Below are 13171 nucleotides of genomic sequence, written 5' to 3'. Positions count from 1 at the left end.
CGTTCTATAAATAGTATTTTTTATTTTCAGTACTTTGGTCTTGTTTGATGATTGTCATCTTTAATATCATTTTTATATTACACCGTGACTCATCTGAATACAAGAATTTAACCATATAATTTTTTTACGTGTACCAATAAAAAGGCATTTGCAATTATTTTCTAATTATCTACAAGATTATATTAAAAACGAATGTTATTAAATTAAATTTATCATTTTTTGTAAATTGATCGTTTCAAGTGATACAAAATGAGTTTACAGTGGGCAATAATAGCTGGATTTCTCTATGTAGAAATCGCAATAGTTTTATTATTAGTTTTACCAGTAGCTAGCCCCAAAAGATGGAGTGCATTCTTTAAATCACGATTTTTACAAGCAATTGGAAAACAGGCTGGAATTTATTTTATAGTATTATTAGCTGTTCTTGTGTTGTTCCTTTTAGATGCCATTCGTGAAATGAAAAAATACTCATCACCCGGTAAGAATTTTTATTTTTATTAAGTATATATTTGGAATTAATTTTTTTCATTTTGTATTTAGATCACAGCACTGATGGCCATGGACATTTACACTTGGATGCAGAAATGCAAGGAAATATGCGTTTATTCAGAGCACAACGTAACTTTTATATTTCTGGTTTTTCATTATTCTTATCATTAGTTATTCGACGTCTTATTCTGTTAATTTCAACTCAAGCATCATTATTGGCACAAGCTGAAGCATCTATGCGACAAGCACAAAATGCATCAACTGCTGCAAGAACTTTGATGGCTCAGCATGGCGAAGAAGCACAAAATTCATCAAATGAAGCTCACGATAAACAAGTGAGTAAAAATTTTAATTTAATAAAAGTATACAATTTTGTTGCGTAAACCCGTCAGAGATAGATAATAGCTTCTGAGAGTATGTTTCCTTTTTTCCAAGGGTAAAAAATATCGAGTGAATATCAATAACTTACCGTAGTGTCTATTTCCACCCGACACGGACATCTGTGACTTTTAGAATCACAAAGAAACTTATAATTTCAGACACAGATGACTTGTATACACGGATATCTGTAGATACAGTTAGAGTCACAGATTGAGAATTTTCTATCGCGTGATTTCATACTATGATCCACGGGTTGGCCATGCCTTTAATGGTGTCGTGTTAGCACGGCGTCCACCCTGTGATCCTTTAAGGCACGGATATCCGTTTTGGGTGTCAATAGCAGCACTCACAACCTATAGGAGACATTATAATGATTTTCAAGGTTTCCATCGTGCTGATAACAAACGTAAATATTTACATAACAAAAATGATACATTTTTAACAGTTTTCAAAGTATTTAGGAGTTATTTATCCTGAAATCAACATCGCGCATAGTTCGAGGATTATGGTCTGAGATTTAACATTCTCCGCACCATGGAAATATTAAAATTCGCTACGGCTAACTGACTGAGTGATCTGTAAACTAAAATGAATGTATACTAAATACTTCTGATTTGAAATAGGAAGTTCATAAAGCTTTATTTCCATAGTGAGATTGCGATAATTCTTTCGATCTATGCCTCTGGCATAATCACTAAAATTATAATGTAATGATCAGCCGCGGTTTCCCCATCTCTAATTGGCAGTTGATTATATTATTATTGATTTGGTTAACCATTGAAGATTAATATGCATATTTTATTAGGTAAAAAGGTTTTCTTATTATAATGGAGAAGTTTTATTAATTTTTCTTAATAATTTTTAGTACATTTCGAAAAAATAAATAACATTAAAAAACATGCAATTTCTCTATTATAACTAATGGCTAGACAATAGATTATAATTTATTGATGATAAGTGTGTTTACTTTACTAAGCACGTTTTATTAGATTTTATTACCAAAAATGAATCTGTGATTATGAAAGTAAAACTTTTTAATTTTAATTAGCTCTTTAATATGATTTTATATTCAATGCTGATTTTTATTAAAATGGCGATTTTATTGAGACATCACGCCTAAAATAAATTTACAAACCAAGGTCCCATACAACATTACTAAATAAGTATACTTCCAAATAGTTGAAGATGTTTTTTATGTAACAAAACTAGGTAACTGTTGCAAAAATGAGGACATCGTATTTTTCTTTAAATATTAAAATTAATTTAATAAACGAAAGTTTTTTCTAAGTCAGACTTATTTAAAAAAAACCGTGATCATGTTCTTCTTATGGTTTTATCTTGCTAATATAATGAGATTTTGAAAAGAAAACTCTTATCGAAGTAATGTTTTTCGCTTTCAAGTTAATTATTTTCAACTAAACATTATTTACCATAATAAATGCAAATATGAAAGAAACATTTTTCTAAAATTCTCAAAAGATGTAGTTAACAAGCATTTTTCTAGGACATTCGACTGTGCTCGCTTAAAACTTTCTAGAGCACAGTTAAGAAGGGTGGTGGGGACTCTTGACAAGACCCTGTCGATTGCCACCTTCTTAGCATGAGGATCTTTGTTGATACCTATTGGTGGCATACCTATTGGCATCTGGCTTCGACAGATATCCTTTAAATCTAAGCTTCATCTATTTAAATAGCATCTCTTATCCGAGGACTTCTCGCCTTCGAGTGAAAGATTGTTCTCTAGGAGAAAACAGAGCAAGCTTTATGTAGATGCTAGGGACCCATTTTTCGGTATCCTTATTATCATTATTATTATTACTATCATTTTTACATCTTCCTTTTTATAACAACGACACTTAACAGGATTGCCTGTCATAAAATGCACATTATAAAGTAAGAGTTTCTGTAAATTTGGCAGCCTCATGCATTATTTTTCTCATTAGAGAAAAAATATATAATTGGTGCTAAATTAGCAAAATGTGCGGCCATAAATTTATAATGCGTATTTTAAATGGAACAATCCCATTACTGTTCTGGAAACTTGGATTATTAATACTATCTTTATTTTAAAAATTCCGAGCCTTTGGGAATGTCATTAATCATAATCTATTTGCTCTTTTAAATAATTTATAAAATTATGTTTATTATTTCTAGGTATCTGCACTTAAAGGTTTAATTACTGATTTAGAAGAGAAATTAGAAAAAGAGAAGAAAAATTCATCGGCATTAAAATCTCAAGCAGAAAGTTTGAATAAAGAATATGATCGATTAACTTCCGAATATAGTAAATTACAAAAATCCATTACAGCATCCGGTGGCGATAAAAAAGATGATTGAATTCGTTAATTTTTTTTCTTGTTATACATTTTTTTTTTTATTAACTATTTAATTTTTAAATTTATTTAGTAAGGTCGTATTTCGTAAAATAAATGCAAAGTAAATATTGCTTTATTACATTTATCCTTTGCTTTTTTATTTGTTTTTTAGAGAGTTATCGTAAATTTCCTGCTAAAATAAAACAAGTTATTTCTATTCGAATCGATAGTAATTTATTGGGTGTAGCTTAATAGAGTTTTTTCAATAAATCAGTTACCGTATTGTCAAAGCTTATCGCTCCAATATCTTTGCTAAAATTGTAAAGTCTGATTACTTACAGTTTTTACATTTATTGTCTTACAATTTTCGCCCAAAAAAATTTGCATTTTATACATATAATCTTTTCAAGCCTGGAGCAAAATAGATTTGATTGTTATTTCAGAACGGTTGGAAATTAATGGACCTTCATCTATTTGTAATTTGTCATGCAAGCCTCTCGAATTTCCAGTCATTTGCTGCAGACTGCCAAAGAATATGAAAACAAGTGTTGTAAACCTTGATTTGATAAGTATTTTACAGGAACTTCCGAGTTTAACCCTTCAGATTGGTCGTCTTTCGTACAACATTCATTACTCGTATGATGAGATAAAATCTTACGCTATTACGCAAGCGCCAAGAGCGAAATTTCAAACTTTGCACAATATGTTTTTAGGCTACATATGTTTAGGTGTGAAAATACAATAATTCCTATGACGAATATTATATTAAATTTACTTATTAAATGTTCTGGATAAATAATGTCACTTATAAAATATATTATAATAATAATTAGTTATCACATAGTGTATCTACGGAGATAGCCGAAGTATAACAAAGCTATCTGAATTGCGATTTTTTGCGACTTTACTGAAGTGATGAGAAAAACTCTCACAGCTGTTAATATATAATATTTTTTTTTTGCTTTGTATATGAATTTAAAAAAAAATTTATTCATTATCCTGTAAAGCGTGAAATTTTGTGAAGGTAAACAAATTTTCAAGTAGTGATTCCATTTGAAATTTTTAAGAAAAAACAAGTTTTAAAATAAGCATGAGAGAACAATGCAACCGTTCGAGGTGTTAAAAAAAGTTATTTAAAATTCTTAACGGAGAGATTGCGATAACTCCCTATATTATCCGGTTGTTTTTCGTAATTTATTTTAAATTTAAGACATTGTCATGGGACATGACGTCTTGACAAATTTATTGAAAATGAATTGTTGGGCTGTGGTACATTCTATTTTAAAATTTTTCATTATATAGAGTGATTTGCACCAAATTACAATTAGGATAAAATTTTTTTTAAAGAGGTTGCTAGAGTGGTCAAATTTCGTACTTAAAAAATTGTAATTATTTGGTAATTAGGTACTAATGTTACAAATATATACAAGTTAAAAAATCTATAAAAATCAAAATTTTTTGAAAAAAATGTATCCTATTTTTTTATAAAAAATAAATAATAATTTGTTATCCGTTTTGCTTAATTTAAATAGCTTTTACATTTTTATTGAAAGAGAGTTTTGAAATAATTATATGTATAATTATTTTTATTCTAATTAATAAAATAATATAACCATATTTATTGAATTTTATTTGAGGTCTTATGCTTAGGTCTAACTTTGCCCTTCTAGAGCTAGGCTCAGTATTTGACAGGCATATCAAAACGATTGAAAATTTGAAAGAAACATTTTCATAGCCAACGAGATACACATTGCTGTATTGAGTGTCGGATAAAATGACTTGCTTTTTTTATTCAATTATCTTGTTTGAATATTCAGCAATTTTAAGATTCGAAAAACTTGCCACATTATTAAAAATTCGACCTTGACAATAGCCTCTCAAATTTTTAGCTGTTCGGAAATGACTGTCAAATAGTACTGGCTCTGTACTCCTCTTCTTTACCTACTCAAAATAAGTTATCCTTTCCTAGGAGACTCATCTTGTCATGAAAGATTAAATTGTTTTTATTTTTGGAAACGTTAACTGGTAGATGTTAACGAAAAAATGTTTCAAACAAAAGTTGTTTAATTATTATTTATAAGGAACATTTTTACATTTAAACTTTTGTTCTATCTCTAACGGTTTACAAGATGGGTCTTACGGACCCAAAACGTGTTTTGACCTATTTTGCTCATTTACGAACTCGAACTTTTTAGTATCTCTACCCTCCATACTTTTTAGGTACGTCTTGAGTACGCTATAAATCATTTCAGATTAACATCTCTTTTAGTATTTGAGTTATCGTGTTAAAGGACGGACAAACGGAAATAGATTAATTAATTGATTTTATGAATACCTATTCGTTGTGTGCGTAGTCATGGTAGGGATAATAAAATCGATGCCAGCGCTTTAAGTGAAAAATTTTGGAGATAAAGTGGGCTGTTATGACTAATTTGCAATTATTTACATGTTAATGATATAGAAACTGTCAAATTAAAATGATTGAAAAACACTAATTAATTAAACTTAATGCATTAAAAATTGTGAAAATAAGAAATCAAATTGTACAAATATTATTTTTCAAATGTTAATTATCGTAATTATTTATTTAAATTTGTGAAACAAGAATATTAAATTTTAAATGTAAGTTTTCAATGCAATCCACACAATTATATATGCATCCATTAATTCTATAATTAAAGTAGTGTATCGTTGTCATGGAAACGAAATTCACGCTCGGAGCGAATATCAAAATTTTGTTCATATCATCGATATGAAGCGTGAATTCTAAACTATGGACTAAAATTAGTATACTTTGGTATAAATTTCATTTATACAGGGTATAAAAAAGGCTAATTAGCTTGGTTGTTTGAAGTTTGTGTTTATGAACGCAACCAATAATGATACCCGTTGAAAACTATCAAATAAAAAAAAAAAACAAGGGAACATGCACAAAGCACAATAGATATAACATAACCAAGGGAAGATGGAAAATTAAAAACTTGGGCATGGTGTAATTTTTACGGTTATAAACTGTTTTTTAATCATGTACATAAACAAATATTAATATTTCTATTTATTTGTAAAATTACTAACGATATTAATATGCTGGCATTGCAAAGAACTTGAATCTTTTATAGTCTTCATCGCTAAGAAATTATTATGCATTAATTTATTCAAACCCACTTAAATAGTTTAAAATTTGATAAATATAAAATGAAAAAAATTAATAAATAACAATGTTATTTAAATATATAAATTGTACTTTTATATCAATCTGGTTGCTTCGTTATTTTACAGAAGATTTAAGATTTTCTGCAACTTATAATTATATTCATTTATCGGAGATTGATAAAGAATTATCGTACTTATCAATTCAATCAAAGAATTCTGAGTTAAAAAATTGTATACATAATACAATTTTAAGCAATCCTCATGAGATTTCTGTTCCCGAAATTTACGATTCTCATGTTTATAAAAATGTTAAAACAGGTAACTAAATTGTAACTAAATTTTGTTTATTAATTTATATAGTAGTTCTCGAAAAGAACTTGATTAGATAACAAAATTTGTTAATTACTAAATGTTTTTTTTTTTTTATAATTTTTCATTTTTGCATGCGTTTTTTTTACGTATATCACATATGCTGACAACTTCGCCTTTCAAAGTTTTCCACCACAGTTCGTCATGTATATTGAGCATACTTACCAAAACATTATCGCTTTGAAACATGTTTTCCTCATCTTCCCTGTTTAAAAAATTCGATTAAAAGTCCCCAATCTCAAAACATAAATGACAAACACTGACACTAATCGTCAAATTTTCCATTTGATTTTGTTAACGACCTAAGTTATGAAGAGGTAAAAATCCATTTTGTCGCTTTATTTATATTATCATTTAATGTAGACTAGTTTTTAACTTATTTTTTATCCACCGAATCAAAAAGAGAGGTGTTACAAGTTTGACCGCTACGTGTGTGTGTGTGTTTGTCTGCCTGTGGCATCGTAACTTCTAAAAGTCTTCTTGCTTGAAAGTTAAGATAATAAACAGTGTACTTAGCTATGTCTCAAGGAAATCGGTTCAGTTTGGAGAAGGAAAAACAACATTTATCGGGGGTTTTTTAAATTTTATATATTTGACTTGTGAAAAAACTACAATCGCTATTCAATTGTTTTTGGAAAAAAGGTCCTTACCTCCTTTTGAAAACGGGAAGAGAATAACATTCAAATTAGAATTTGAAAAAGGCAGGATCTGATTTCGGATACGATAAAGCGTTTTGTGATAAAAATTACCCCAAAATGAAACGTAATTTTTTGAAAATAAAGAAAATCAGTGTTTTTCCTCATATTAAGATTAAGTCTTTTAAAAACCTGATTTGTTTGAGTTCGAATTCGTATTTAGAACCTTTATGAGACCTTCAATAAAGTAAATTCAGTAACAGTTTCTGTGCTAAAACTTATCGACGAGTGTAATCATTCAGTTATTATCTTCACGAATAGTTATTTATTCGCGATAAGGCTATTCGGATACTATCCAGTATCTAGCGACTATCTAACGTTAACGCTACCTTTAGCACTTTTTTTTTTTTTAAATAAGCTTCTAGAACGTCAGGTAAAAACCAAAATAAATAATAGATTATGTTAAGTTACACGGGTCTGCAGGTTTTTTGGCTTATCGGTTAAACCTATGATTGCGTTCATTCACTGATCCTCAGATAATCTGAGAAAAGCTAAAATAACTTTCTGTTCACGCTAATAATCTACTCCAAATTATCGTAAAATGAGACTCACGCTAAACACACGATAGTGTCCGAATAGCCTCATCCAAATAGAATAATTGTAACAGTAGGTCCTTTTTTTTTCTAGGTGGTGAATATTGGCCATTAGACTGTAATAGTGAATTTAGTGTTGCAATCATTGTGCCATTTCGTAATCGGGAAGAACAGCTTAAGATTTTTGTAAATTATTTTCATCAATTTTTACAACAACAAAAATTACATTATCGTATTTATATCGTCGAGCAAAATGATAATAAACCATTTAATCGAGCAAAAATGTTTAATATTGGAGTATATGAAGCAAATCGTAACAAATTTCCATGTGTAATTTTGACTGATGTTGATTTAATACCAATCAATAATGCAAATTTGTATGCATGTACGAAACAACCCAGGCATATGTCTACAAATATCGATGTGCATAGGTAATATATCCTAATCCAATAGGCCATTAAAAACTTTCAGAAGTTAAATTCTATTAAGGCATTGGATACAATATCACCAGTGTGTTTTAATATTGGTATAATTATATTTTCAAAATTTCTAGATTTCACTTAATGTATAGAGGATTATTTGGGGGCTCAACGGCCATACTAACAGAACAATTTCTATCAGTAAATGGTATGTCAAATGAATTTCATGGTTGGGGTGGTGAAGATGACGATTTCTATGCGTAAGAAATTTTTTTTAATAAACTTTTATTTCTTAGAAACATTTCTAATTTGTTTTTTTGAATCCAGGCGATTAACACATAATGGTTACGTAACTTGTAGATATGATCCGAAAATAAGTGCGTATATAATGCTCAAACATAAAAAAGAAACACCTAGGTATGTATTTTATCATAACTTTAAAAAATTACTTTATATTTATTATTTAACATGATATATCTAATAAAAAACTAATCTTATTACAGTCCTGATAGATATGAAGTGTTACGAACGGGTTTACAACGCTTCAGGCAAGATGGTATTAATAATTTGGATAATTTCTACCGTAATGTAACATTAAAGCCTTTATATACACTTATTTCTGTTTACAATTAAAATTCGCAAAGTAGAAATAATTTTTCTCTTAAAAAATCATCATCATACCATGGAGGAAAGTTTGTGAAAACATCCATTTTGATAAACATAGAACGAATTTGACAAACTGAAGGAACTTTTAAAATTGGTTAAAATTGTATAGAAAATTGATTAAAAGCTATAACAACATCTGACAAACACATCAACGATCTCGAATCTCATCGCAAGACGATTTCTTTCACTTTGACGCTGCGATTATTAAATATTTCGTCTGCAATGATCTTTGTTCAAATATCTAGTCATCATTACTATGTTATGTATATTTCACTTAACGCTCGAAATACACTCAATAAGCCAGGAGAAGGCGAAAGATTTGTCTCGATAAAATCATCCCGCTTAAAACAAAGGAAAGTTGCATTTTCTCAACCTATTCTTTCTGGATTAGAAGTTGTAGTTCATCAGGCTTCAAAACAATATTATATGAAGCATATTATCTATTATTAGCCGAATTGAAATTGGAATCAATCGCCTGCTTCCGGACTGATTTGAGAAAAAAACATAAATTATTTTTTATGTAAGTCTAGGTTTCTAAAATAATAAAATGTAAGCTTAAGTTAATCATTCATCTTGATTGGCGTGATTATTATAGATGCTTTTCTTTTACTTGGCAATTGCGTTTAACTGCACTGAGTTTCGAATAAAGTAGAAAATTTATTCCGTTTGTATACCGTGAGCCATTCACGGTTCCAAAATACTGACCTGCTTTTAACTGGTTGTATTCTCTACTAGTTGATTTATGAACTTTTATAGATTTTGATTTGCTGCGATCATGGTATAGATAAAATAGAGTAGTGGGAAGATCATGATGCCTTTAAGTTCTTGAAGTAGTGAATTTGTTCCAAATTTGCGCTGAATTTCTTGCATTAGTACACAATAGCAGATGGTATATACTTATTACTTACTCTTAGTTACTTTTCGATTAAAATTTCGTTTTAAGGAGTTATTGAGATCCACAATTTAATGTGTGCTAAGTCTATACCTTATACAATTCAAGAAGTGTAGCACCGACGAAAATTTTGCAAGTCTTGATTGTTAAAAACAGAAAGGGAAATTCTTAATCGATTTATAATAAAATGAAACTTGCACACAAGTGAGTTGTACTGTCATCACTGAGAATTAGCAAAGGTAAAAGAAAAGCAGCGAAATATTCATTAAGTGAAATAAAAAACTATGTAACATTCATATCGAAATCAGATTTAAATATTTTTAGACAAAAATAAATTTATATTTAAAAAAATTTGTTTCAACTTTTTCAAACCCTTCAATGATAGCAAATTTAATAATTTTTCTGCATACCAATTCAATCTACATCCAAATTTTGAACAATATTGCGGAGGATGACCAAATTTTTTTTATCACTTCAGGTGAAGAACCCTCAGTGTACGGGCAAAAAAAGCAAAATGGGTTTTTTAAAATCTTTAGAAGTACGCGAAATGTGAACGTTTAAATAAATAAATGACATTATCCGATTATCGTAGAGTATCGCCATAGAGATAATATATAAAACTCTATTTTGCAAGAAAGAGACTTATAACTTCTTTATTTTTAATCAATTTTAATTTCACTTTCTTTGTTATGGTATCAAGTACATTTTATCCTAAAGTTCCCTGGACTGTAGAGAAAGCTTTAAAATAGGCGAAAAAACCGTCGGTTTCTCCTTGAATTCCTATAAAAATTACTGAAATCTGCCTTTCTTTGATGCTATTTGCTACTTTACATAAGTTATAAGTTTATATATTTTGGAGAGAAATACGACTAAAAATGGCAAACACGATTTATAAAAACTGATTAAAAAACATTTATTTACACAACCACATTTACAACCATTTATAATTATAATATATTAATTATATACATACAAAGAAAAACAATACCTTTATAATACAGGGTGTATCGTAACTCCATGGACCTAGTTTAAAAGTTTTCCACAATGTTAAGTCAAAAATAACTTATATACTTTCAAATTCGTTTTAAATAGATGTATCTTTTATGATTTTACTATTTACATCTAATTGAGCTTTTTAAATCCCTTTTAATTGTTGGTAGGTCTGCGGCCAAATATACTCTTTAATTATGTACCTAGAGATATGCGACACCCCTTATATTATAGTTTGTACATAGAGATTTTAAAAAAATTATGGTTTTAAAATAGCCATGGTAACTAATCCTAAGAAAAATGATGCTACTAATTTTATTGATATTATATCAGCTGGTAAGTACTCTAGAAATGGATGTGTGTTTTTTAGATTGTACGGTGTTGGAATGAACAATATTAATATTGAAACAACTCCAATGACCATTGCTGTTGGATTCATTGTCCTAAAATATTATAAAATAAAACACAATTTAAATTTAAATAACTATGGAGTATAGAGTATAGGAGAACCAACTCCATGTATAAGAAAGTGGTCGTCATTTCCTCTCACTTCAAAAGCGTCCAAAACTGTGTAACTGCTAAACAAATTAGTGTTACCTGTTTGGTGGCGAAAATGACTGTGATGGCCAATTCTGTAGTGTGCTTTTCTTTTCATTTGTCGACGTGGATAAAGGTTCAAAGTCTTCTTCATAATCTATCTCAGTATCAGGCGCTGATTCCAATAGTTTAGCTTGTACAATTCTATAGCCTAACGTCTAAAATTTAAATATAAGATTATGAGAAATCTCAAAAAATGTCAGAAAACGGTAAAATTATAATTTTTAAAGCAATCAAATAATAATAATATTGATTTTCGAGTATTCAAATTATTTTTAATTTATATGACTATTTAGTAAAAGCTTGAGGTGCTCAATTTAAAATATCAAGGACGATTCAGAGAATTTTTTTTAAATGAAAACTGTCAAGTCGGCCACTCTACAGTTTCCTTATAATAGTTCACGTAAAATAATCCAAACTTTGAACTCATATATTTGATTAGAACAAATAACTAAGACTGGCTCATTTTAACTTATTTTGATTAAAAAATTTTAAAATAAATCATAAATTTCTACAACCATTAATTTATGTAGCCTCGAAAATCTTAATATCCCTCTAAAACTTATCGCATTAAAAATAAAACAATTTCGTTAACATATATTTCTTACTTTTTTCGTGTGATAATCAAACATAATAATCTTAAATTTATCAATAACATTGCAGTTTGACAAAGTTGGTTTAACATGTCGAACAACTAAATCAACTCGCCTCGAAGGACCAATTGTTCCCGCTGAATCAACAACCGTATACTTATTATTTGAATTACAATGTACTAAAACATAACAGCAAATACATTTGTTTCATTAAATTAATTGCAAGGAATATAATTATGGTTTATTTTATTAAATATCTACCTGTAAAACGTACTGGAAACGAATATGGATTGTATAATGTTAATATTGTTTTATGTTTATCGCGTGAATTTAAATAAAATTCTAATGAATGTGGAAATATTAGTATCGGAAAATGTTTAATTAATGTACTATCCATAATGTTTCTTGAGATTTTTTTATAAAATTTATAATTTTTAATTAATATTGCATTGTTTATAAACTTTTATACGTGCAATATGTATTTTTATCAATTTATCAGCTGTTTTATTGTCAAAATCATCAAAATAAATAAAGTTAGGCTACGTTCATGATTTTATGCAAGATGCAAGTCATTTACAAATTACTCAGCTTAACTTTTAAATAGGATCCGTTCTAACAATAAAATGAAGTAAATGGTACTCTGTACAGACTGTACCACTTGGCACAAGCAGGTTAAGATGTTGTAAAAGAAAGCTTTATAAATAAAAATAATTACATTACTTAATTATTAATAAAATTGATATACACATGTTCAAAAATTTTAGTCAAATAAAAAATTTAATCCAAAAAGTATAAAAATCAGGTTAATTTAATGATTGGATGCAGGTTTTCTGAGATATCACAATATTTGGATCAATTTTAGCCCGTATCTCAAAAACTATTCGACCAGTCATCAAATGCACTCGATTTTTGTACTTTTTGGGTCAAAATTACCTTATAAACTGAGTTTTATCAAAATTGTAGATAAAAAAATTTCTCGATTTTTTGCCAATTTTCTTAAGGGGTTACCCTTCGAAAAAAAAAGAGAAAATCCCAAAAATATTGTTTTGGAATTTGATGAAACTTAGTGGATGGGGTAA

General features: G+C 28.6%; 3 protein-coding genes across 6 annotated transcripts; 2 read left to right on the top strand and 1 right to left on the bottom strand.

Annotated features, from left to right (window-relative positions):
- The first annotated feature begins 58 nt into the window (after positions 1-58).
- LOC123298239 (B-cell receptor-associated protein 31) lies at positions 59-3330 on the top strand. 4 transcript variants are annotated; one of them, XM_044880194.1, is made up of 3 exons: positions 59-478; positions 541-816; positions 3035-3330. In XM_044880194.1, the coding sequence occupies exons 1-3, from the start codon at positions 250-252 to the stop codon at positions 3205-3207; spliced, it is 678 nt and encodes a 225-aa protein (XP_044736129.1). In that variant the 5' UTR covers positions 59-249; the 3' UTR covers positions 3208-3330. The 4 variants fall into 4 exon arrangements, with proteins under 4 accessions (XP_044736129.1, XP_044736128.1, XP_044736126.1 ...); XM_044880193.1 differs by having other exon boundaries at positions 60-478; positions 541-828; positions 3041-3330; XM_044880191.1 differs by having other exon boundaries at positions 60-478; positions 541-851; positions 3025-3330.
- Positions 3331-6403: 3073 nt separating this feature from the next.
- LOC123297968 (beta-1,4-galactosyltransferase 1) lies at positions 6404-10214 on the top strand. Its single transcript, XM_044879812.1, has 5 exons — positions 6404-6656; positions 8030-8366; positions 8489-8614; positions 8682-8771; positions 8858-10214. Exons 1-5 carry the CDS (start codon positions 6404-6406, stop codon positions 8985-8987), a joined length of 936 nt encoding a protein of 311 aa, XP_044735747.1. The 3' UTR covers positions 8988-10214.
- A 628-nt stretch (positions 10215-10842) lies between these two features.
- Positions 10843-12526, bottom strand: LOC123298244 (motile sperm domain-containing protein 1-like). Its single transcript, XM_044880198.1, has 4 exons — positions 12354-12526; positions 12108-12271; positions 11500-11657; positions 10843-11345 (listed from the first exon to the last, which is right to left on the bottom strand). Exons 1-4 carry the CDS (start codon positions 12487-12489, stop codon positions 11162-11164), a joined length of 642 nt encoding a protein of 213 aa, XP_044736133.1. The 5' UTR covers positions 12490-12526; the 3' UTR covers positions 10843-11161.
- Between the last annotated feature and the right edge of the window lie 645 nt (positions 12527-13171).

Source organism: Chrysoperla carnea, chromosome 4 (genome assembly GCF_905475395.1).
Source record: "Chrysoperla carnea chromosome 4, inChrCarn1.1, whole genome shotgun sequence".
NCBI classification, from domain to species: domain Eukaryota; kingdom Metazoa; phylum Arthropoda; class Insecta; order Neuroptera; family Chrysopidae; genus Chrysoperla; species Chrysoperla carnea.
This window is presented reverse-complemented; position numbering and strand designations above follow the sequence as displayed.